The 24,460-nt window shown below is 42.3% G+C and overlaps 1 protein-coding gene and 1 non-coding gene across 7 annotated transcripts in view; one reads left to right on the forward strand and one right to left on the reverse strand.

The window, feature by feature from the left end:
• ANO1 (anoctamin 1) overlaps positions 1 to 19,142 on the forward strand; it is a 181,732-nt gene extending 162,590 nt beyond the window's left edge. For all 6 annotated transcript variants that reach the window (XM_038764538.1, XM_038764540.1, XM_038764539.1 and 3 more), the window contains 6 exons: positions 112 to 257; positions 2,765 to 2,917; positions 6,158 to 6,210; positions 8,650 to 8,834; positions 11,558 to 11,663; positions 17,215 to 19,142. In XM_038764538.1, coding sequence (XP_038620466.1) covers positions 112 to 257; positions 2,765 to 2,917; positions 6,158 to 6,210; positions 8,650 to 8,834; positions 11,558 to 11,663; positions 17,215 to 17,475 — 904 coding nt within the window. In that variant the 3' untranslated portion in view covers positions 17,476 to 19,142. The remainder of the gene's footprint in view (positions 1 to 111; positions 258 to 2,764; positions 2,918 to 6,157; positions 6,211 to 8,649; positions 8,835 to 11,557; positions 11,664 to 17,214) is intronic.
• Positions 19,143 to 23,199: 4,057 nt separating this feature from the next.
• On the reverse strand, positions 23,200 to 23,337 carry LOC119944213. The gene has a single exon (XR_005455712.1). It is a non-coding gene; the product is annotated as a small nucleolar RNA SNORA7 (small nucleolar RNA).
• Positions 23,338 to 24,460: the final 1,123 nt, after the last annotated feature.

The following is a 24,460-nucleotide window of genomic DNA, read 5'->3' on the forward strand; positions in this document are numbered from 1 at the left end:
GAATTCTGATCCCTGGCAGTTCCTTTGTTGCAAACATTTTAGCAAATATTCATAGTTCATCTGCAAAAAATCATCTCTAGAAGCTTGCTAAAATCATCATGCTCCTTTCAGAAAAATGAAGAAATTAATCAGATATCTAAAGTTAAAGAGACAAAGCCCTTCAGACCATGAAGAATATATGAAAAAGAAACAACGCTATGAAGTGGATTACAACTTGGAACCTTTTGCTGGTCTTACTCCAGAGTACATGGAAATGAGTGAGTAAGACTTAAAATAATTAAATATCTAACTGCAATACTCACAGTTTATGGTGAAGAACTGCATTTGGGGGCAAAAAAGAAACAGTCTTGCTCACTTTCTAGGCAAAAAAAGAGGCATATTTAATGCCACTGACTGCATTACCCAGTTTCGAGGATTTCTTGGGCAATGCCTGTGGAGGGAAAATATTTTCCGTTGTATAGTCCTCAAATTATCTGACTGAGGGCATTCATTCAAGCAGCAGGGATAAAAGAGACTCACATAGAAAGGAGAGAATTGGCCCATGTATTCATTGTCTGATGACTTCATTTTATATGAAAATGTCATTGAGGTCAAGACAAAATGTTTCTATACAAAAGCTCATCTCTTTTAGTCTGCAGTTTTGATGTATTAAATTGGTCCCAATTGGCCAGTTCCTAACTTCTGAAATAAGCTGCAGAGGAAAGGGCTATTTATTAATTCAGCTGATTATATTGAACTTTTTAAAAAAAAATTCTGTCAGTAGGGCCAAAGCTGTTTTCTGGGATAAAATCCAGTGAAGTGAAAGTGGAGTTAAATGATGACAGAAACACATTCTTGAAGCTGTGCTTTACAGCAGTCAACCAGTGGTATTTGTTGAGCGCTTACTGCGTGCAGATTTGAGGAGTGCTTGTCATTCATTCCACATATGCTCAGTGGCCTAGAATTCCCAGCACAGGGAGTTGATTGGAACTACATCTAAAGCCAGAGCTCTACAGCCTTCTCTCATTCTCATCCATTCCTAACTCCCTCTCCTCCTCTATTTCTGACCCCATGTAATCACCCTCCCTTTCTGGCCAAAATGCCCCCTGTAGCTTTAATTTATGCAGGGAAGAGAGAATGGCAGAATGTTCCAAGCATATTTTTCCTCTGCCCCCTGCCCTCTAGCAGTGTGACTGAGTGTAAAATGCAGCAAACAGAAATACAGTTTTTAACCAAGGCCAACCTCAGTCTAGCTGAACCACGTAGGCTCAGATTGAAACTAGACCACCACCCTACACTAACAGTCTAAGAATCTGTTCCTGTCAGCAGTGACTCTGGGCAGAGTCAAAGTCCCTAATGTTAAGTTCATTCCTTGTCTTACTGCATGGGGCCGATCAGAGCTCTGAGCTCCTCTTGCCTTCAAAGGAAGAATTATGTTTGGATCAGTTGTGCAGGCAGACACTGGCCCAACATTAACACAGACTCCCATCCCAACATTAACGTGAAGATCCAAAAGAAAACAGATCATTCATGGTTTACAATGGAGCCCTATTTTATTTATGCTAACACACACATAAACACACCTCACACAAAGATCCTTGATGAATCCAGTGATGTGACTTCTGGCTGTATTTCCTAATTTACCATTTGGCATGAATAGTTTGGGATGCTGTGCAGTTTAACATTTAACCAGCCAGATTTCCCCAGTGTATAAATTACTTCTGAAAGAAAGTTAAGCACTTTGGGAAGTCGAAGCTACCTCACCGTCGTTTGGTATATTACAGCTTCAGTGTACAAGTGGGACCCTTGGAACCTGAAAGTGTTAATGTAGTTTTCATATTTATCTTTGAAGCAAAATAGCTTTACGTTAGACGTTCATCAGTGTGAATCAAATTTTTTTTCTGCCTAGGTTAAATTAAGCAATTTGTCATAATTATGATGAGAGGTTTAGTTGTGAGGGAGGGTTATTGCTTAGGCCATTTAGCAACTTTGACAACCATATTGTGACTCCTCCTGGGTGACATTAAGGGTTGGTTGGGAAAAATTCTGATATGGCCAAAGGGATTTTCGTGCTTCACTATCCATATGAGAAGCAACAAGCTCAGAATGAAGGATAAGCTTGTTGAGGGCAGGGAACGTGTCTACCAACTCTGTTGCATTGTACTGTCATAAGCACATAGAACAGTGCTATGCACACAGCAAGCACTCAACAAATACCATTGAGGAGGAGGAAGAAGAAGGTTGCATTGGTTTGCGGGGAGAGTTGATGGTGGTATTTTTATGTGCTCACTCCATACCAAGGACCATACTAAGTGTTGGGGTAGATACAAAATACTCTGGCCTAACACAGCTTCAGTACCTCACTGGGCTCACAGTCTAAGAGGAAGAGAGAAGAACTGTTAAATCCCCATTTTGCAGATGAGGAAACTGAGGCACAGAGAAGTTAAGTGTCTTGCATAAGGTCACACAACAGGCATGTGGCAAAGCCAAGATTACAGCCCAGTTTCTCTGACTCCAAGGCCTGTGCTCTTTCCACTGTACATGGATTCCCAGGCCTCCTCATCCACTCTCCCACTCCATTTCACACTCCATTTCACGCAACTCTCATTAGGGAAAGACACCCCAATGAGGGTGGCACAGGTAGTGTGTCTTTCACCTCCATTACTGTACCCTGTTGAGGGACAGGTTAAGAGAGTAGGCTTAGCTACTGCTGTAATTCAAGATCAAGTTGTCCCAGCCAACACCCTTCTCAAATTCTGTGAGTGAAATGTGTCTTTCTTTCCAGTTATCCAGTTTGGGTTTGTCACCTTGTTCGTCGCCTCCTTTCCTCTGGCTCCTCTGTTTGCCTTGCTGAACAATATCATTGAAATCCGTTTAGATGCCAAAAAGTTTGTCACTGAGCTAAGGAGACCAGTTGCAGTGAGAGCCAAAGACATTGGTAAGTAATTATAGAAGTACGTAGAATTATCCGTTCATAGTGATTTCAACCCTGAGGGAAGGAATCTGCTCTCAGAAAAATGTTGAAGTGTTTGACGAAAGAGAGATCTTTTATACCAGGTCTTACAAAGAGATTATGAATTGATAACGCCCACCTTCCAACTGAAGTTATCTGGGTTAGCTTCTCATAGATCTTTAGCTGAGTTGTAATTTTTACCAGGCTTCTTGGATACCCTTTGTGTAGTGAAAGGTAAAGTTGAAAGTCCAGTTTGTGACCACAGTCTTTTATTTGTCATCTTATGCTGTCGAGTCATTTCCGACCTATGGCAACACCACAGACGCACCTCTCCCAGAACTCCCCGCTGTCCATCTGCAATCGTTCTGGAAGTGTATCCATAGAGTTTTCTTGGTAAAAATACGGAAGTGGTTTACCATTGTCTCTTTTGGCACAATAAACTCGAGTCTCCACCCTTGACTCGCTCCCAGGCTGCTACTGTCCAGCCTGGGTGTTTTGACTTGCAGCAGATTGCCTTCCACTCACTAGCCACTCTCCCATAGTCAAGAGTGGTAGAGTACTAGAAACCCTCCAAGTGTGACCCTGAGAAGGGAGTGTTTTATTAGTCATCAATCAATCAATCAATCGATCATATTTATTGAGCGCTTACTATGTGCAGAGCACTGTACTAAGCGCTTGGGAAGTACAAATTGGCAACACATAGAGACAGTCCCTACCCAACAGTGGGCTCACAGTCTAAAAGGGGGAGACAGAGAACAGAACCAAACATACCAACAAAATAAAATAAATAGGATAGAAATGTACAAGTAAGATAAATAAATAAATAAATTTAGTCATATCATAAATCATGTAATATGTGTATATATACATACGAAATATGGGTTGTCAAGATCAAGAACAAGACTATGTTCTCTTTCCATCTAATTCAATCCAAGCTCTTCCCTTGAATGACCAAAATTGTGATTTTATTGGATTGTATTTATCAACTGTTAAACCCAGGAATTTTTCATATCCCAAATATTATTCCATCTACCATTGATCTACCATAATTTCCTCTCTCTTTCATCCCCACATGCTTCAGGCCTCAGTTTTCCAGATGAAGTGGTTCAAAGGGATGAGGAGCAGGGAGGGAGTGTGAGACAGCAAACTGGGCCTGAACCAGGAACAAATTCTGTTCTCCTGACCCTTAGGCCAGTGCCACGGTCTACTACCAGACTAAATCTGAGAGACACTTTTGTGCAAAACCTAAAATATCAGGAGGATAAATTTCAATGTTCAGAATTATTTCTTGTCACTTGCAAGAATTTCTCAAATATTCATACTTATTTAGAAATTGTTAAAGCCAAATAAGAATTTTAAGTCAATGCAATCATTTTATTGAGGATAGAAAATATTACAAGGATATTCACATGATCAGGGAACCTAAAGAGAATGTATTCTGATGCATGCTTCATTGAAAATAACTCAGAAGATGTCTAGAGAAGAGACATGGACATTACAGTGTTGCTGGTTTTAATGGGTCTCTCATAATTTCTTTGATTTTTAATGAGTCTCAAACAGACAATTTTGCAATTCTTGCAAGTTGCTCCCTATTGTTATCGGTTAGTAAAAATCAGCTGTTCATTTCCTTGTTCTGGTCTGTTTTGTCGTAATCGTAATCTTCTTTTTTCACATCATTTATTTGTGAACTTCCTGACCAAAGCCTGTCCTTTGAAGAGGCCTTTGTATTATGCCTGTGAACCATCCATTGTCATTGAGCAGTCTAATTCCCCGGGCTTCAGCCAGGATGATACTATTCACCCACTGGGTGTGTTGGATCAAGTCATGTTTTACTGCGACTTCTGTGGAAAACTCAGATACTCTGTTTCTCTCCCATAGCTACAGTGAGATACAACATGAGTCACTGCATTAATTGAGGGACAAAAGCAACTATGGGAAAGCTTGAGCTACGCCGGCACTTATCACGTACATTAAACTTATCTCAGTTCTGCTTGCAGCCAAAGCAATCTCTGGGCACTTGCCATGTAACTTCTTCTAAAGGTTAATATCCTAAGTGCATGTTTGTATCTGGATGTGTTTCTCACCAAGCATTTCTTTCTATAAACACTCCTCGACTGTATTGTTTTAAGGGAGGAGCCAAGTTGCCCAAGAATAATTAAAGTAAATAAAACTGCTGGCCAAAATGAGTGATTCCTTGCAAGATCTACAGGAGAGAGACCAGATGATCATCTTTAATACAAACATTTGGTCTAAAATGTCCCCTGGTAAACAGGCCCTTTGCGGTCCTAAAGCTGGGGGTATTTCTACAGCTATGGGTAGCATCATACTAGGCATTGAGAAGACTAAAGTAGTTTTGCTGCCTCTGTTCTTTAGTAGCTGGCCAAATGGAAAGATGCCAGTCTCCCCTTCCTATCTCACCAAGGACCATGTTCTGAAGATGGGAACCTCTGAACAATCAAAATGGTGAAGGGAGGCACTCACTCCTCAAATTTGTATGCGCAAAGTGGTAATTAACTTCTCTGACCTGCATCACAACAGCTTACAGGAAAATGATACCTCAAGCCACTTACCTTTCCTCTTTGTGTGATAATGCTTGGGAGTCTAAAATTAAGTGGAAAACTTCTCTTTTAGCTACTTAGGAAACCGATGCGAACCACCAGAGACTGATAGCTCAAGAATGGGGGAAATGTTTCCACCATTGATTATTAGTTTCAATGTAAAAAAGCTGTTAAGCCCCCTGAGAAATTAGATAAATTATTTCCCCTTTTTACCTCCTGTTTTCTCATGGGTAAGGTGAAGAATAATTATTGAAATATTTGCCACAAATTTGTATTATGTTTTCATCCTTTCTGTGGACTGTGAGCCCACTGTTGGGTAGGGACCGTCTCTATATGTTGCCAACCTGTACTTCCCAAGCGCTTAGTACAGTGCTCTGCACACAGTAAGTGCTCAATAAATACGATTGATTGATTGATCTTTGAACTCCTTTATTTTGTGTTATATACTGCCATTGCTATTGCCATTCTGACAGTATCCATGGGTGAAGTCCTGTATGCTTTGAAACAAATTTACATATTGGTAGTGAGTTCCTGGCGCTGCACAGCATCATTTCCCCTGCAAGAGCTAACCAAGCCCTCATTTGAATTGGTCTGTGAGACTTAAAAACCGTAATATTAAAAAGATCCAAGAGATTATGATAAATACCTTTGTTTTCTTTCCTCTTAGGAATCTGGTATAATATTCTCCGGGGAGTTGGAAAATTAGCTGTCATAATCAATGTAAGTGAAGTTAATTGACTTGCAGCTATGTTTCAAAACTTAGATGTCTATATTCCTGTTTCACTCATTGTACTTGAATCTGTGACCTTTTGCTATTCACCCCATCCTCAACCCCACAACACTTATGTACATATCTATTGAATTATTTATTCATATTAGTGTCTGTCTCCCCCTCTAGACTGTAAGATCATTGTGGGCAGGGAACATATCTACCAACTCTATAGTATTGTACTCTCCCAAGAGCTTATTACAGTGCTCTGCACACAGTATTGTGGCTTAGTGGATAAAGCACAACCCTGGGAATCAGAAGGACCTGGGTTCTAATCCCATCTCTACCACATGTCTGCTGTGCGACCTTGGGCAAGTCACATAACTTCATCCGTAAAATGGAGGTTAAGACTGTGAGCCCCATTTGGGACAGGGACTGTGTCCAACCCGATTAAGTTGTATCTACCCTGTGCTTAAAACAGTGCTTGGTACATAGTCCGTGCTTAAAAAGTACCATAATTATAATTACTAGTAGTAGTAATACTAAGTGCTCAATGAATACCATTGATTTATTCATTCAATCATTTCATACATAGACTTGGTGAATTTTTAAGGCCTCAAAGATCTTTATACTAAAATGACAACATGGGATTATTTTTCCAACTTTACTTCTGAATTGTCATCATCTGCTATTGGAAATAAAGTGCCAGTCACTAGTAGGTCTCTCTGCATTTCTAGGACTTTCTAAGCAAGCTGCCCTGGCAAAAAAAGTAGTGAAAATTACAGATATATATTTGCATACACACACACACACACACACACACACACACGCACACACTCCCTTATAGGTATATTTACAATTATATTTATAAAATGTTTTTAAATGGTCTCTTCAGTAAGCATTTCAGTTTCTCCTGATGGCCTTCTATAGTTCTTGAGCAAAAATCCAGAAAACAACCCCATCCTCCATCCCTGCCCAACTCTAAGGGTCCAACCATAGCAAATCTTCTACACTCCACACCCTGGCACTTTAGAAATAGGGGTCCGGCCACATATTCTATTTTGCTCTTCCAGCAGCCCACGCCCATTTGTTTCCTCTTTGTTCTCAACCTTCTTTGCTTTCACATCTTTTCTTTAGTATCTTTTGCCTGCATGACCATTCGTTCACACTTTTTACTCCTCACTGCCTTTTCCCACTTCTCAGATTACATTTATGACTTTCTGCTCTCCCTTTCCCAAAACTCATGGCCAACTTTCCTACCCTCTGCCTGTGCGTGGTTTGGGAGCATCTCCATTAATATTAGAATAATGTCACTATTCCCAAAAGACCCTCCTTATGTACACTTCAATTCCAACTTTTTGCTGGAAAGAACAGGCCCGAAGTTAGCTTTGGAAATTAACTTTAAATATACTCCAGTAATCCGAGCTCCACCATTTGCCTGCTTTTTGGCCTCGGGCAAGTCATTTCACTTTTTTGTTCCTCATTTTCCTCATCTAAAAGATGGGGATTCAATATCCATTCTCCCTCCCCGTGAGACTGGAAATCCCAAGTGGGTCAGGAACTGTGTTTAACCTGAATACCTTGTGTCTACTCCAGTACTTAGTACAGTGCTTGGCAGATAGTAAAGCATTTAAAAGTATTAATAGCAGTGGTAGTAGTAGTAGTATAGTTGAGAACAGTGAATTTCAGCAAATTCATTCATTCATTCAATTGTATTTATTGAGCACTTACTTTGTGCAGAGCACTGTACTAATCGCTTGAGAAGTACAAGTTGACAGCGTATAGAGACAGTCCCTACCCAACAACAGGCTCACAGTCTAGCAAATGTTTCCCCACACACACACACACACACACACACACACACCTCCCCATGAAGAGTTTACCAACCCAAGACTATATCTCAGGCATTTTGAAGGAAACATTGAAGATAATCAGCAGGGCTTGCCCAATTCAGGAGGAACTTGTTGGGACTGGATCAGAAGGCGGCACCGGGGATTTGCCCCTGCAACATTCAACCAGTAATTTCATGCAAATTTAGACTTCACCAGCCAACTATGTGGCAGGTTCCCTCCTTCTGTCATTTAGGTGTCTGTTGGTACCAAAAGATTAGCTGCCTGACTCTCCCACACAAAGGCCTCTTGTTCCACATGCTTGATATGCAGGTCTGTGATGTTGCTTGCTTAAGAAGAAGGATGCAACAGAATTTCTGAATCTTGGTGTCTACTACCATCCATCTGTAAAATGGAGATTATGACTGTGAGCCCCACGTGAGACAACCTGAATACCTTGTATCTACCCCAGTGCTTAGAACATTGCTTGGCGCATAGTAAGCGTTTAACAAATACCATAAATATTATCATTATTATTATTATAGCACCCAGCAAATGGTTGGCATTCAATAACCCTAACCAATACCTACAACCCTTATTTTCTTTACTCTTTTGCCCTAGGCATTTGTGATCTCTTTCACATCCGACTTCATTCCGCGCCTCGTGTACCTGTACATGTACAGTGAGAATGGTACCATGCACGGCTTTGTCAACCACACACTGTCTTCTTTTAATGTCAGTGATTTCCAAAAAGGGACAGCTCCAAATGATCCAATGGACCTTGGGTATGAGGTTCAGATTTGCAGGTAAGACTCCTGTACTCTTCATTTATAACCATAGTGAAAACGCCTTATCAGGTCAGGATGAGTGAGTAGAGAAATAGGTAACCGAGGCGCATGAAGCCTAAATAGGCTTTCAGGCAACTTTCCTTTCTGCCCAGTTGTAGTCAATGCCAGACATTGATTAGTAGGTTCCCCTCTGATGCCATTTTTTGCATTGCCAGCGCAATTGAAGTTCATTCTACAAGTGTCCCATGGCCCTAGTAGTGCCAGTGGGAAGAGTGGACCAGCTATGGGGCAAGCAGGTGGATGGTATTCATTCATTCATTCAATCATATTTATTGAGCACTTACTGCATGCAGACCACTGTACTAAGCACTTGGGAAGTACAAATCAGCAACATATAGAGACAGTCCCTACCCAACAACGGGCTCACAGTCTAGAAGGGGGAGACAGACAATAAAACAAAACAAGTAGACAGGTGTCAATACCATCAGAATAAATAGAATTATAGCTTTATACACATCACTAATAAAATAGAGTAATAAATATGTACAGATATACACACGTGCTGTGGGGAGGGGAAGGGGGCAAGGCAGATATGGGGGGGGACGATAGGGAGGGGAGGGAAAGGAGAGGAAAAGGGGGACTCAGTCTGGGAAGGCCTCCTGGAGGAGGTGAGCTCTCAGTAGGGCTTTGAAAGGAGGAAGAGAGCTAGTGTGGCAGATGAGTGGAGGGAGGGCATTCCAGGCCAGAGGTAGGATGTGCCCCGGGGGTCAACAGTGGGACAGGAGAGAATGAGGCACAGTGAGGAGGTTAGTGGCAGAGGAGCAGAGTGGGCAGGCTGGACTGTAGAAGGAGAGAAGGGAGGTGAGGTAGGAGGGGGCAAGGTGATGGAGAGCTTTTACTGGCTCTGCCCGATCATTTCTTGCATCAGTGGCCACCAGGAGACATAGATAGCGAGGGCAGGTGACAGAAAAAACACAGACAGTTATCCTGGGCAACAAGAACACAAAGGAAATGTTTCAGATTTCAGAATGTGTGGCAGTGGCAAACTCAAGAAAGTAAAAAAAGTGCCATTTTACAAGAGTTTGTTTTTCAGTCAGTTGGCTCCAGAAGACTCTGCCTGTGGCCAGGGATCCCTGCCCCAGTGGTTCCTGTAGTTACCGTGCTGTGGTGACTACTCCCTTTTGTGATGATCAGAAAGGAGCAAACCATTTAGACCAGCATCTGGCAATGGGAAGCCTCTGGTTCGGTGCCACCTCTTACTTCTGAGAGAGCAGCTGGTGGGAGGAGGGCCAGTGAAACTCTGGACAAACCTGTATGGTGGCTGAGCAGATGAACAGAGCCCAGAAGCTGGAGTGGGAGACTTCTGGTGAAGATGGGTTCTCCACCAAACATGGACTAAAAGCACAAATAGTATTTCTCTTGAGGGAAGGGAGTGAGAAACGTGAAATAAAAAACCTCCAGCTTCTTTTTGCAGGATGGGCGAAGGGAAATAGAAAGAGATGGGGGCCTATTGGTCTGAAAAATGTTTGCATTCCTGGATGGCGGCTGCCAGTCAACCTACGCATCAAGCAAAAACTCCTCACTCTCAGCTTCAAAGTTCTCCATCACCTCGCCCCCTCCTACCTCACCTCCCTTCTCTCCTTCTACAGCCCAGCGTGCACCCTGAGCTCCTCTGCCGCTAACCTCCTCACTGTACCTCGTTCTCCCCTGTCCCGCCATCGACTCCCGGCCCACATCCTCCCCCTGGCCTGGAATGCCCTCCTTCCACACATCTGCCAAGCTAGCTCTCTTCCTCCCTTCAAAACACTACTGAGAGCTCACCTCCCCCAAGAGGCCTTCATAGACTGAGTCCCCTTTTTTATTCCTCTCCTCCTCCCCATCCCCCCGCTCTACCTCCTTCCCCTCCCCACAGCACCTGTACATATGTTTGTACAGATTTATTACTCTATTTATTTTACTTGTACATATTTACTATTCTATTTATTTTGTTAATGATGTGCATCTAGCTTTACTTCTATTTGTTCTGACGACTTGACACCTGTCCACATGTTTTGTTTTGTTGTCTGTCTCCCCCTTATAGACTGTGAACCCGTTGTTGGGTAGGGACCGTCTCTATATGTTGCCAACTTGTACTTCCCAAGCGCTTAGTACAGTGCTCTGCACACAGTAAGCGTTCAATAAATACAATTGAATGAATGAATGAAAAAAACACTGGCTATGTATCCCGGAAGTGACTTTTCCTCCCCTTCTATTTCTTTCCATTCCTTTTCTTGCCTCCCATTTTGCCTTTGTTTCCAGGCTGTGTAGAACTGAGCTTGATTTCTTCAATCTGGCAGTCAGCTGCCCCAAGGTATTTCTGACAGGACACACTGTTTCTGGCAGGACACAGCTCGATCCTGCCCTTCTGTCCCTCCTGCACCTGGAACTGGAAATACATTATCCTGGGTCTCTGCCTAATCTGCAGTCAGTACTTCAAGTTGTGTCTCTGCTGCTCTTGCCAGCTGCAACTGGCTCATGGTTTTTCCAGGGTTTCCCACGAAGACACCTTGTTTTCCTATTTTCCTGTGAATTTCATGGAGCCGGTCTCCTGCAGGAGGGAGCTGTAAAATAGACCTTACTGGCAGCTTTAACTGGGCCCCGGTCCCAATGGAGACTCTAACTTTGATATAAGATGAGACCAGTAAGGAGAGCCGAATAACATTTAAAACCACATCCTTGATTCACTGTGTTGTCTTTTCCAGGTACAAAGATTACCGAGAGCCACCCTGGTCTGAAAACAAATATGATATTTCAAAGGATTTCTGGGCTGTTCTTGCGGCCAGACTAGCATTCGTTATAGTTTTCCAGGTATTGTTTGTTCTCAGATTTCTTAAGATCATGCTGAGAAGCAGAAAGTCCAGATAAAGCTCCATACCCAGAATCGTGTTGGGAAATGGCATAGCAATAATAATGAGTAATAATAATTGTGGTACTTGTTAAGTGCTTATTATGTGCTAGGCACTATACCAAGTGCTGGGATAGATACAAGGTAATCGGGTTGGGCACAGTCCCTGTTCCTCATAGCACTCACGGTCTTACCCCCTGTTTAATAGGTAATATGAGGCCCAGAGAAGTTGAGTGACTTGCCCAAGGTCACACGGCAGACAAGAGACAGGGCCAGGATTAAAACCCATGTCCTTCTCAGGCCCATGCTCTATCCACTAGACCATGCTGCTGCTCTAATAAAGTAGTATTTTTTAAATCCCTACTGGGTGAAGAGCACTGGACTAAGTGCTGAGGAGAAAACAATAGACCTAGAAGCCATGATCCCATCTGTAAAGGAGCTTTCAGTCTAGCAGGGGAAACAGAAGCTGAAATAGATAGGCAGAAGAACCAAAATTGGATATCGTGTAGATGGGTGAGTGTATAATAATGCCATATGTAACTCATCATGTACGGGAGCATTATCAATCAATCAATCAAATTTATTCAGCACTTATTGTGTGCAGAGCACTGTACTAAGCACTTGGGAGACTACAGAATAACAGCATTGGTAGGTGCATGTCTAGAGGGGAAGACAGATATTAATAGAAATAAATAAATTACAAATATGGGCATATGTGCTGTGGGACTGAGAGGGGGGAATGAATAAAGGGAGCAAGTAAGGGTGAAACAGAAGGGAGTGGAAGAAGAGGAAAGAAGGGCTTAGTCAGGGAAGACCTCTTGATATACCCTTTTCCCCATAGGCATGGCGCTTTGTCTAATCCTGGCTCCACCACTTGTCTGCTGTGTGACCTTGGGCAGGTTACTTAACTTCTCTGGGCATCAGTTGCCTCATCTGTAAAATGGGGTTTAAGACAATAATATAGTATAGTAATTTTAATTATTATATTATATTAATGATAATAATAATGGTATTTGTTAAGCACTTACTATGTGCCAGACACTGTACTAAGCACGGGGGGCGGGGGTGCGCTGTGGGAGAGGTCCAAGCAAATTAGGTTGAACACAGTTTCTGTGCCACGTGGGGCTCACAGTCTCAATCCCCATTTTACAGTTGAGGTAACTGAGGCACAGAAAAGTGAAGCTACTCACCCAAGGTCACACAGAAGAAAAGTGGCAGAGCTGGGATTAGAACCCAAGACCTTCTGACTCTCAGGCCTGTGCTCTATCCACTGCACAATGGGATTAGATTGCATTTACCTCAGAGTTTAAAACAGTGCTTGACACACAATCAGAAGGTCATTCATTCGATACAGTCATATTTATTGAGTGCTTACTGTGTGCAGTGCACTTTACTAAGCGCTCATAGGTTCTAATCTCAGCTCTGCCACTTGTCTGCTTTGTAACCTTTGGCAAGTCACTTCACTTCTCTGTGCCTCAGTTACCTCATTTGTAAAAATTGGAATCGAGACTGCGAGCCTCATGTAGGAGAGGGATTGTGTCCAGCCTGATTTGCTTGAATCCACCCCAGTACTTAGTACAGTGCCTGGTACATAGTAAGCACTGAACAAATGCCATTTAAAAAAAAGATGTGCCTTCAGTAAGGCTGAGAAGCTGGGGAAAGGGAGTGTCAGATATGAAGAGAGAGGATATTCCTGGACAGAGGCAGGATGCGGGAAAGGGGTCAGCAACAACATAGACAAGATCAAGGTACAGTGACTAGATTGGTATTAGAGGAGCTAGGAATGCAGGCTGGGTCGTAGTAGGAGATCAGCAAAGTATGTTAGGAGGGGACAAAGTGATTGAGTGCTTCAAAACTGAAGGAAAGGAGTTTTTGTTTGTTGAGGAGGTGGTTGGGAAACTACTGGAGGTTCTTGAAGAGTGAGGAAACATGTACTGAATGCTTCTGTAGAAAAATGATCCGGCCAGCAGAATGAAGTAGGACTGGAGTAGGGAGAGGCAGGAGACAGCAAGGTCAACAAGGAGGCTAATATAGTAACAAGGAAGGATAGGATAAATGCTTGGATTAACATGGTAGCAGTTTGGATGAAGAGGAAAGGGTGGATTTCAGTGATGTTCATTCATTCATTCAGAGCACTGTACTAAGAGCTTGGGAGAGTAATATAAAAGTTTAAACTGACAGTGTCATAACAGATTGAATATGTGGGTTTAATGAGAAAGATGAGTTGAGGTTAATGCCAAGGTTATGGGTTTGTGAGAAAGGGAAGATGGTGGTGATATCTACAGTGATGGGAAAGTTATAAGGAGGACAGGATTTAGGTGCAAGTATGAGGAGTGCTGTGTCAGACATGTTAAGTTTGAGGTGTCAGCCGGACATCCAAGTAGAGATGTCCTGAAAACAGGAAAAAAAGATACTACAGAGAAGAAAGATCAGGGCTGGAGATGTAGTTGTGGAAATTATCTGCATAGAAATGGTAGTTGATTCCATGGGAATGAATAAATTCTCCAAGGGAATGAGTGTAATTAGAGAATAGAAGGGGACCCAGGACTAAGCCTTGAAGGACTCCCAGAGTTCAGGGGCTGGAGGCAGAAGAGGAGCCTGAGAAAGAGACTGAGAGCAAGTGGCCAGAGAGGTAGGAGGAGGACCAGGAGAGGACAGTGTCAATGAAGCCAGGGTTGGATAATGTTTCCAGGAGGAGTGGGTGTTCAACAGTGTCAAAGGCAGCTGGGAGGTTGAGGGGGACTAGGATGAAATAGGGGCCATTGATTGGATTTGTCAAGAAGATCATTTGGACCTTTGAGAGAAAGGTTTTAGTGGAGCGAAGGGGTGGGAAGCCAAATTGGAGGGGGTAAAGGAGAGAATTTGATAGATACAGGTGACAGTGGATGTAAATAACTTGTTCAAGGTGTTTGGAGAGGAATGGTCAGAAGGAGATGGGGGAAGCACACTGGAGGAAGCAGTGTGGTGTCAAGTGAAGGTATCTTTAGAATAGAGGAGACATAAGCGTTTTTGAAAGCAGTGGGGATAAAGCCATTGGAGAGCAAACAGTTGAAGATGGCCATCAGGGAAGGAAGAAGGGAGGAGGCAAGTGCTTTGGTAAGGTGCAAAGGGATGAGGTTGGATGCACAGGTTTAGGAGGTGGATTTCAAGAGGAGGCAAAAGACTTCCTCTTGAGATGCTGTTGGGAAAGATGAGGGAGTTGAAGAAGGGGCAGGAGGAGGGAGTGATTGGAAAGGAGCAGAGGATATTGTAAGGAGATCATGCCTGATTGCTTCAATTTCCTCAATAAAGTATATGGCCATGCCATTAAGGGGCAAAAGATTGGGGGAGGCAGGGGGTTTGAGGAGGGAGTTAAACACCTGGAACAACTGGTAAGGACAATGTGCGTGGGAGTCAGTAAGGATGCAGAAATAATTTTGTCAGGCAGAAGAGAGGATAGAGTTAAATCAATCAATCAATCATATTTATTGAGTGCTTACTTTGTGCAGAGCACTGTACTAAGCGCTTGGGAAGTGCAAGTTGGCAACATCGTTAAAGCCCATAAGGATGAACTTGAAGTGGACAAAGTCGACAAGATATCTATATTTCCACCAGCAGTGCTCTGCAACTCATGCACAGGAGCAAATAATGTGGACCATGGAGGTGATCCTGGGCTGTGGGTTATTAATATGAGAACACTGAAGGAGAAGGGGAGCAAACGAGCTGAGTTCAGTGGAGAGGGTGATGTTGAGGGTGTCAATCTGGCTATCAAGGAAAGGAATTCTGGGTATGGAGACTAAATGTGGCACAGTGACTTGAGAAAATTAGATGGGGTCAAAAGATAAGAGGTCTCTATGAGGGAACAAGACAGATTTTCAAGGAGGAGGTGTGTGGGAGAGAAGGCAGGTGAGATCAATGAAATTGAATGAATAAAGGTTGTGGTCAGATAGAGGGATTTCAAATTTGGTGAGGTAGAGATTGTATAGTGACTAGAGATGATGAGATCGAGTATTTGTCCAGGTTGGTGAGTGGATGAGCTCGGGTGCATCGGTCCTTGAGAATGAAGAAGTAAGAGTTTTGGAGTAAACTGGAGGCTGGGTTGAGGTAGAGACAGGTGGCTGTTGAGATGTAAAGATCTGGATCAGTGTCACCAGGGTGTCGGGCACCCACACCTGTTCTGTCTTCTCCAGTGTGGATTCAGGCCCCGCTGCAGAGGATGGGAAGATGGAGAAATGGCTGCTTCTTGGACATAGCAGTTACAGAGTGAAATTTCTGTGTTCTGGAGGGCGGGCAGTCTACAGTAGTTCTGGTGTTTTATGAACTGGCCCGGTTCGGGCAGCTCAGCAGGGAGATCTCAGTGTCCTCGAACGGGTCTCTGTTCCAGCTGAGGCCAATAGATAAGGAGAGAGCTCAGTGTCCTCGGGCCGGTTTCTGCCCCAGGCATTGTTCAGTGGGCCGTGCTGGTTGAGACCGCTCCACAGAGAGATCTCAGTGTCTTTGAGGTGGTTGGGCGTACGTAGTACCAAGTGTACTTAGCGCAGAAGGGCTGAGGTGGTTGTTAAATGGAATGTAGCTTGGAGAGAACAGAACAAAAATTAGTAGATTAATCAGGAAAGCCTCCTGAAGAGATATGATTTTAGAAGGACTTTGAAAATGGGGCTTTCTGGGTTCCAATGGATTTGAAAGGTGGGCAGGGAGTTGCAGGCAGGAGGAAGGGCGTGAGCCAGAGGTTGGAGGCAGGAAATACTGCCTGACTTTTTCTCTTCCACCAGAGATTTGGGAGGCAAAAGAGAAAGCTACCTCTATGGGTTTCATAGGAAGCTAAATGTCTTACTAGTTGGAATTCAGTACAGGACTTGGCAGGCAGCTAGAGCCCAACCCAAGACTCTGGGCTTTGGCTTTGTTCATGTTTAAGTGGTGCAGGATCATTTGCCAAGGAAAAATTTCTGTCTGCAGCAGGATGGCAGACTTTCTGACCCGCTCCAGTAAAAATTCCATGACATCACCCTTGGAATGTACAGACCACCTGCAGTGGGAGAGCTCACTTGCTGAGCCAGAAGGGATTTCCTCCCTGGCTGCCGTGTTCTACCATTGCAAACCCTCCAGGACATGATCTCTCCCATAGAGTCTTTTCCAAAAGTTCATCTTATATACACTGTCTAGCGAGGTGCAGCAAAGGATCAATCAATCAGTCGTATTTATTGAATGCTTACCGTGTACAGAGCACTGTACTAAACACTTGGGAGAGTACAGTATAACAGAGTAGGTAGACATGTTTCGTGCCCACAATAAGCTTACAGTCTAGAGGACAAGCTTACTCTCTAAAGGAGTTGAAGTACTATTTATTCATTCATTCAATAGTATTTTTTGAGTGCTTAATGTGTGCAGAGCACTATACTAAGTGCTTGGAAAGAACAATACAGCAATAAAAAAGAAAAAATTCCTGCCCATAATGGGCTCAAGTACTAATAATTTCTCTATCTTTTTTTTTAATTTCCCCCACCATAACTAGGTCTTTCTTTTGTTTGTTTCCAGAATTTGGTCATGTTCATGAGTGACTTCGTGGACTGGATCATCCCAGACATTCCCAAGGACATTAGCCAACAGATTCATAAAGAGAAAGTTCTCATGGTAGAACTCTTTATGAAAGAGGAACAGGGCAAACAGCAAATGTTAGAAACCTGGAAGGACATGGACAAGAGAAACAGTGAAAACTGTAACAACCACAGTCCCAAATTCTCCAGGAGCAACAGAGGTAGCACTTCATCTTGCCATTCATATCATGTCGCTGTATAGACAGAGACAGTAGTGTCTTAGGAATCTGGGCATTCCAGTGACTGCTGTTATCACAAGCAAGATCTGATTCATGGACCAGCTGGTGCATGTTTAAGGATATACAACCATTTTGTGAGAAATTGTCTTCTTGCAGAAATGGAGGACCACAATCTGGATGGGATTTTTTTTTTGCATAAACAGAAATGCAGGGAACTTTTTTTATATTTTACTGTTCACCCAAAAGATTAATAGTGATCATATGCGGTTAATGCAGGTACTTAGTGCACATTCATGGTCACAACAATTCTTTGAAGTCTTGATAGTCTTCTTTCCCTTTCCCAAAATAAAAAAAAGGCTGATATAAATTATACATTTTGATCTTACAACACCTTTAGATATTTGCAAAACCGTTTTCCAAAACAGCAAACAAGCACTGATCTATTTTAGAGCAGAGAAACTTAGAAAGTTATAGTTTTTTTCTTTCCAGTTCAGACATATTTTTGCACAGCTGCTGTGGTCAAAAAAAAAAGTTTTGTTTTGTTTTTTCTCCTGGTATTTTGGTTGTTTTTTCTTAATATCAAAAACACTAAGCACTTCCATCAGAAGGAGCCAGACTCTAGGAGGACAAGCCTTTCCCATAAAATCTTTGATTGATTTGTTCTGAATCTGGTCCTAAAAAAACAGGTCTAATTTTGCTTGGGTGCGTCTCAGAGTTTAGAGCACTTGAACATTCAGGAGGGCTCCATACCGGTAGGACTGGCCGTGGGTTCCCACTGTCCTGCATTAACTGGGGCAGTTAATCTCCTTTTGCCCCTCACCGTCTCACTCTCCTTCACCTTGCCAACTCTCTTGTTAAATCAGCATCCAATGTCCTTTGGATCATTCAATGGAACCAAATGACAAAGACTGTTACGTTGCAAGAGGTGTTGCAGCTGGTGTTTTTAAAAGCAATTTAAAGATTTAAAATGGATGTTTTATGTTTCCAAGGACACAGGCTACACTTTTTGATATTTAATGGTTTTAGAATAAATTACGTGGGCTATTGATTATTTTTCTGTAGGTGGTCTAAAATGCACCAGAGGTGGAAGGAGCCTATTACGTTAACCAAATATTGTTGAAAATAATTTAAAATATCGTTCCTACCAAAGATTTTTATTAATAAAGGGCTTATATTTTGGTAATATTTTCTCTTATATTTTTAATTACAGGAATGTCACTATTGTACAATTATTTAAAATATTTGGGTAAATAGTTCTCAATGTGCACTTACTCTTAATTTGACCATCACAAAATTATCACATCAGAAATTTCTGAAATACCAACAGACAAACAAGTCCCTGCACTACTATAAAACTAAATGATCCTACAAAGGAATAATGAATGTAAATGTTTTTATTTTAAAAGCTGTTGGTGTAATACTGACATTCCTGTAAACTTCAGAACTATAACCCAAGTACCCAGTTGTCGTATATTTTCATTATTTGCTGAAATCATATGAAATTAACTGATGCTTATATTTTCTCTTGTACAGTAAGTAGTTTGAAATGGGGTTTTGTAAATAATTGTATTCAGAATAAGGTGATTATAAAAATCCTTTCAAGGAAACCATTTTTTTAAAAAAAGTAAATGTACACAAATCCATGTAGTATTTTTGTTGAACATTTATTCAAAATAAATTTAAATATATATAATCATTTCTCAAGTGGAATCCCTTCAGTACCTGCTTTGTTCACAATGCCCAAGTTGATTAATGATGGCTTAGAATGCTGTTTTACTAATTCCAGAACTTATGGTCATCAGCTGAGGCCTCTGGCAGCAAGATCCCAATAGCATCACACTTCCACCAGCCCTTCTTTGGCTAATACTTCAGAGCCTGGATGAACTGTCTATGTAATGCTAGAGGAGCAGTAAAACTGGTTTTATTTTGTCCGATTTCCTTTGTGCAAAATTTCTCTCCTTAAGTGGTCAGAATGCCCTGTAACTCCCAGAATTTTGCATACCAATAGAATGAAAGGAAAATAATTAGAGACTGGTTGGGTCACTGCAGCATTCTGCGTAGTGTCCTAGAACTTGGGGGACTGAGCAAAGTATTGCTCAGTATTGTATTACTTGGCTTTGTGCTGCTGGGGTCATTCTCCATCTCAGTTAAGAAAGACGTAGGAAGAGAGGGGTGACAAACATAGTTTCCTCAAACTGGAATTTCAATTGTAGAAAGTGCTCACCCCCAGTTTTTGATCTGCTTTAGAACATTCACCAGTAATCCAAAGATCCTAGAATCGTTATGAACTGATTGATTGCCATTCTCCACAACCCCCCGGATTTAGAACTTACACAAAACCATTAGTGATGTTCTCAGAGAGATATGGATCATGGTGTTTTGTCTTCCAAGATGTGCTGCCCAGGGGTGTTGCTATCTGTATGTGACTGTTGCAGAAAAGGATGTGTAACTAGCAAGTATGTGAAAAGTAACCATACAAAGGTAATTGCTATTTACAGGGCCAGTTGCCATTTGCCAATCTGTTTTATCACCTTGCAGACTGCCCTACAGAACCCCAGAAATGAAGGTTCTATTTCAGGTGTATTACAGGCATGGGTTTGCTTCTTAACAGCACAAAGGAATAACTTCAGCAAGACATTTCAGAGAATTGTACTGTTGGAACCAGTCTGTTTACTGATCTAGTCGATTACTCTCATGTAAACAATCGAAAGGACTAAAAGGGGCACAGTGCCATAGTCTCTGCCTGTGGCTACTGAGCATGCCCAGGTCTGACGATTGATTTCAGTCCTCAGAGAGGGCTAAAAGAGGAAACTAGATTTGATGCAAAGAGATATTTAATTCCAAACAAGGACCGAGTCTGAGGATTGGGTTAAATAGGGCAGAGCAGGAAACTATGGGGAGAGTGTCACACTGACATTTTCTCCAAACTAGCCACTGCATTTACGATTGTTGCATACCAAGCTGGTCTGTTGGGGACTTCTTTTCTCAGCATTCCACAGATCTGTCACTTTATTTCAAATTGGACTTCAAAGCTTCTTTGTAACATTTCTTTTTAATCCTTCCTGCTTGCAGTTTTCCCACTTCAGCTCACCATGGAGGGGGAGGTTATTGGCATTCTCTGCCCATATTCAGGTCAGGTTACATTGAGCATCCCTTCAACGTTGACTGAGTTTCAGGACCTCATTGTTGGTGACATGGTTTAGTGAGTCATACAGTTGTTGCTGATTAAACTATACAGGAAGCTAGCTGTGACATCTGTGGCGAGTTCAAGTTTCACACCTATATAGAAGGTTTGCCATCTCCACCATTCTGCAGACGTTCAGTTTGACGTGTGGCTTGATATTGCGTTGGTGCTATGTTGGATGGGAGCTCGGTGTTATACCCTCTAAAGATGACATACTGGCCGTGTCTATAGGAGGAAAATCTAACAGTGAGTTGAAAAAGGTTATGGAATCTAGTATCTGAATAGCATTAGTATAGCCTGACTTGAGAACAAGTAACATTCAGGAAATGTGATATTACCAATTTGTACTTCCCAAGCGCTTAGTACAGTGCTCTGCACATAGTAAGCGCTCAATAAATACAATTGATTGATTGATTGATTGATTAAGACTCTTTGACACAGTTCAGTATGGGACTGCCAAAAGCATGGTTTTGGTGTTGGATAACATCCTTGGACAGATTTTACTATTTGACCCAGAATACTGACCATTTGAAGGTTGCTACTTGAAAGTGCTGGCACTTTCCCTCACCACTCTACTAAGGATCAGGAGGGTAAATGAGGGGACTGTCCATTTTGAGGGGATTTTTTTCTCTAAATTCACCTCTAGACGACAATAGATAAATCTCTTGCTGATAAGAATGACTCTTGTGGGTTCCCAGCTATGTTGTATTGGTTTTCAAGCTCTATATTGCTGTTGAAATTGTCTTATTCTGCGTATCTTCCCTAATACAGACTTCGAGAAGACTGGACAAACTCTTCTAGACTGTAAGCTCATTGTGGGCAAAGAATGTATCTACTAATTATGTTATATTGTTATAGGGTCCTTTCCCAAGAGCTTAGTACAATGTTCTGCACACAGTAAGTACTCAATAAATATGATTGATTATAATGCAGTTTATAATTTGAATGCTTTCTCGAAGGTGTTAAGGAGCACAATCATAGTCAACTGTGCTTTCACAAATTTTTAGGTGCTGTCCAAAGCCTGTTGAGTTGAAAACTTTCCCAGAATTCTGCAAGGACAGCCAAATATATCTCCATGTTTTCATGTTTCTTGTCAGGTTCTCAAAATGGCTGTGTAAAACAGACTGAATAAAACCAGCACTAGCACACAGTTGCACATCATTCAGTGGTGCTAAATGAGTTGAACAGAGGAAGAGACATGAGTATCCCATTATCATAATAATAATTGTGGTATTTGTTTAAGCGCTTATTAAGTGCCCAGCACTGTTCTAAGCACTGGGGTACATTCAAGGTAATCAGGTTGGACACAGTCCCCAGCCCATATGGGGCTCACACTCTTAATCCCTATTTTACAAATGAGGAAATTAAGGCACAGAGAAGTGAAGTGACTTGCTCAAGGTCACCCTACAGACATGTGGCAGAGCTGGGATTAGAACCCATGTCCTTTCACTCCCAGGCCCATATTCTTTCCACTAGGCCACGTTACTGCTCTATTGAAGTCTCAGTGATTTTTTTAGAACAACCAAATTGTTCACTAGGTGCAGGAACATGGATTCTTTATCTGTTTGGTCCCCCAAGGTAGGATCTGATTTGTGAGAAAATCTGACTTCTAAGTCCCCCAATCTTGTGATATACTCCCTCTGGTTTTGAATATAGAGGATAAGGACAGTGGACAGTTAGGGACTCACTGTGTCTTGCTTGGGCAGAAACTGTGGGAGGCAAAGGAGAGGGAAATAGAAGCAGTTTGGTTGTGATGGGGTGGGTGTCTGAGCTGCGACACACTCAGGACAACCTGTCTGAACCCAGGAGTGTACTTAGTGTTAAGCGCTTAGTACAGTGCTCTGCACACAGCGCTCAATAAATGTGATTGATTGATGATGATGAGGAGCGTGGGTACAGTGGGAGCTTTGGTTCCCAAGGCCTCGCTACTACCAGGATGTGATAGATGGAGTTTAAGGTGGAAAGGAAAGGACTTTTTCTCCCCCTACAAATCCAATAATAAACTGAAAGGAAATGAGAGGGAAAGAGAAAATATTGTTTTCACCTGCTTCTCTGTGAATCTTCATGCAGAACCCTGATTCACCCTGCCTTCTCCCCTAATCCCAACACCGCTTCACAAGCATTGCCAAAACCAAGTCACTGTGAGCATGAGAAAGGGACAAGTCACTTTGACTAAAGCCCCGCAAAACTAATGTCTTTGAGGAATTTGCTAAAATGCTGGACTTTTTTTGCTTTGCATTAGAAGGACTCTGGCTGTGGTGTAGCTGGAATAGAGATCAGTGAGATGCCATTTTTAGCCGCATCTTATCTTAGTTGCATCTTTAGTCGCATCTTTAGTCCTTGTCTTATGCTGTCGATTTATCTCTGACGCACAGTGATGCCATGGGCACATCTCTCCCATAACACCTCACCTGTATCTGCAATTATTCTGGTAGTGTGGCCATAAAATTTTCTTGGTAAAATTATATAAGTAGCTTACCATTGCCTCCTTATGCACAGTAAACTTGAGTCTCTACCCTCAACTCCCTCCCATGTTGCTGCTGCCCAGCATAGGTGAGTTTTGACTTGTAGCAGATTGCCTTCCACTCGCTAGCCACTGCCCAAGCTAGGTTTGGAGTGGGTATGCCTCTGCTTGACTTTCCCTCCCATAGTCGAAACTGGTAGAATACTGGAAACTCTCCAGGTGCGACCCTGAGAGGGAATCCGCTTCCTAACCTTTAGTATTTAGGATGGCAATGAACGGTGGTGCACGAAAATCTCTTCACACTTGACTCACCTTATAGGACAAGCATCAAGGATGCCACCATTGAGGCCCTATTGAAAACTTTTTGTCACTGGAGATCATTTTTTTAAGGATTCCATCCAAGTTGAGCTGGGTATGAGGGTTCTGTTTCAGGTGCATACAAGCATGGGTTTGTTTCTTAGCACAAAGGAATTACCTCAGCAAGACATTTCAGAGAAATGTACTGCTGGAACCAGTCTGTTTGCTGATCTAGTCGATTGCTCTCATGTAAACAATCAAAAAGACTAAAAAGGGCACACTGCCACAGCCTCTGCCTGTGATTACTGAGCATGCCCAGGTCTGAGGACTGATTTCAGTCCTCAGAGAGGACTAAAAGAGGAAACTAGATTTGGTGCGAAGAGATATTTAATTCCAAACAAGAATTGGGTTAAAGAGGGCAGAGCAGGAAACTATGAGGAGAGTGTCACACTTAGACTTAGTGTCAGCCAGTGTAACCTCAGTTCTTTCCAACCCTGCACCTTCCCGTGTCCTAACTTTCCTCATCTCACCTCAGTTTAGAGTGTCCTCCTGCTGCATTTTTAATGATATTCGTTAAGCGCTTAACTATGTGCCAGACACTGTACTAAGTGCTGGGGTGGATACAAGCAAATCAGGTTGGACACAGTCCTTGTCCCACGTGTGGCTCAAAGTCTCAATCCCCATTTTACTGATGAGGTTACTGAGGCCCAGAGAAGTGACTTGCCCAAGGTTATACAGCGGACAAGTAGCAGAGCCGGGATTAGAACACATGACCTTCTGACTCCTAGACCCATGGATAGAGATCCAGTACACCATGCAGCTTCTCATAAAGGATCACTCCAAAGCTAATGTTCAGTGTTTAATTTGGGGTTAATTTTGAGTATTTTTTATCTAGTTGATGAAAAAATCCCAATAAACCTCAACAGAGTCAGTTTCTCAAAGTGGTTCCAACAGCTGTTCTGAGAAAGAATAAGAAAGATTTTTAATAGCCTTGTTTTGTCTCATCAATTAATGGTATTTACTGAGTGCTTACTGTGTACAAAACACTGTACTAAGCACTTGG

This window comes from Tachyglossus aculeatus, chromosome 22 (genome assembly GCF_015852505.1).
Source record: "Tachyglossus aculeatus isolate mTacAcu1 chromosome 22, mTacAcu1.pri, whole genome shotgun sequence".
NCBI classification, from domain to species: domain Eukaryota; kingdom Metazoa; phylum Chordata; class Mammalia; order Monotremata; family Tachyglossidae; genus Tachyglossus; species Tachyglossus aculeatus.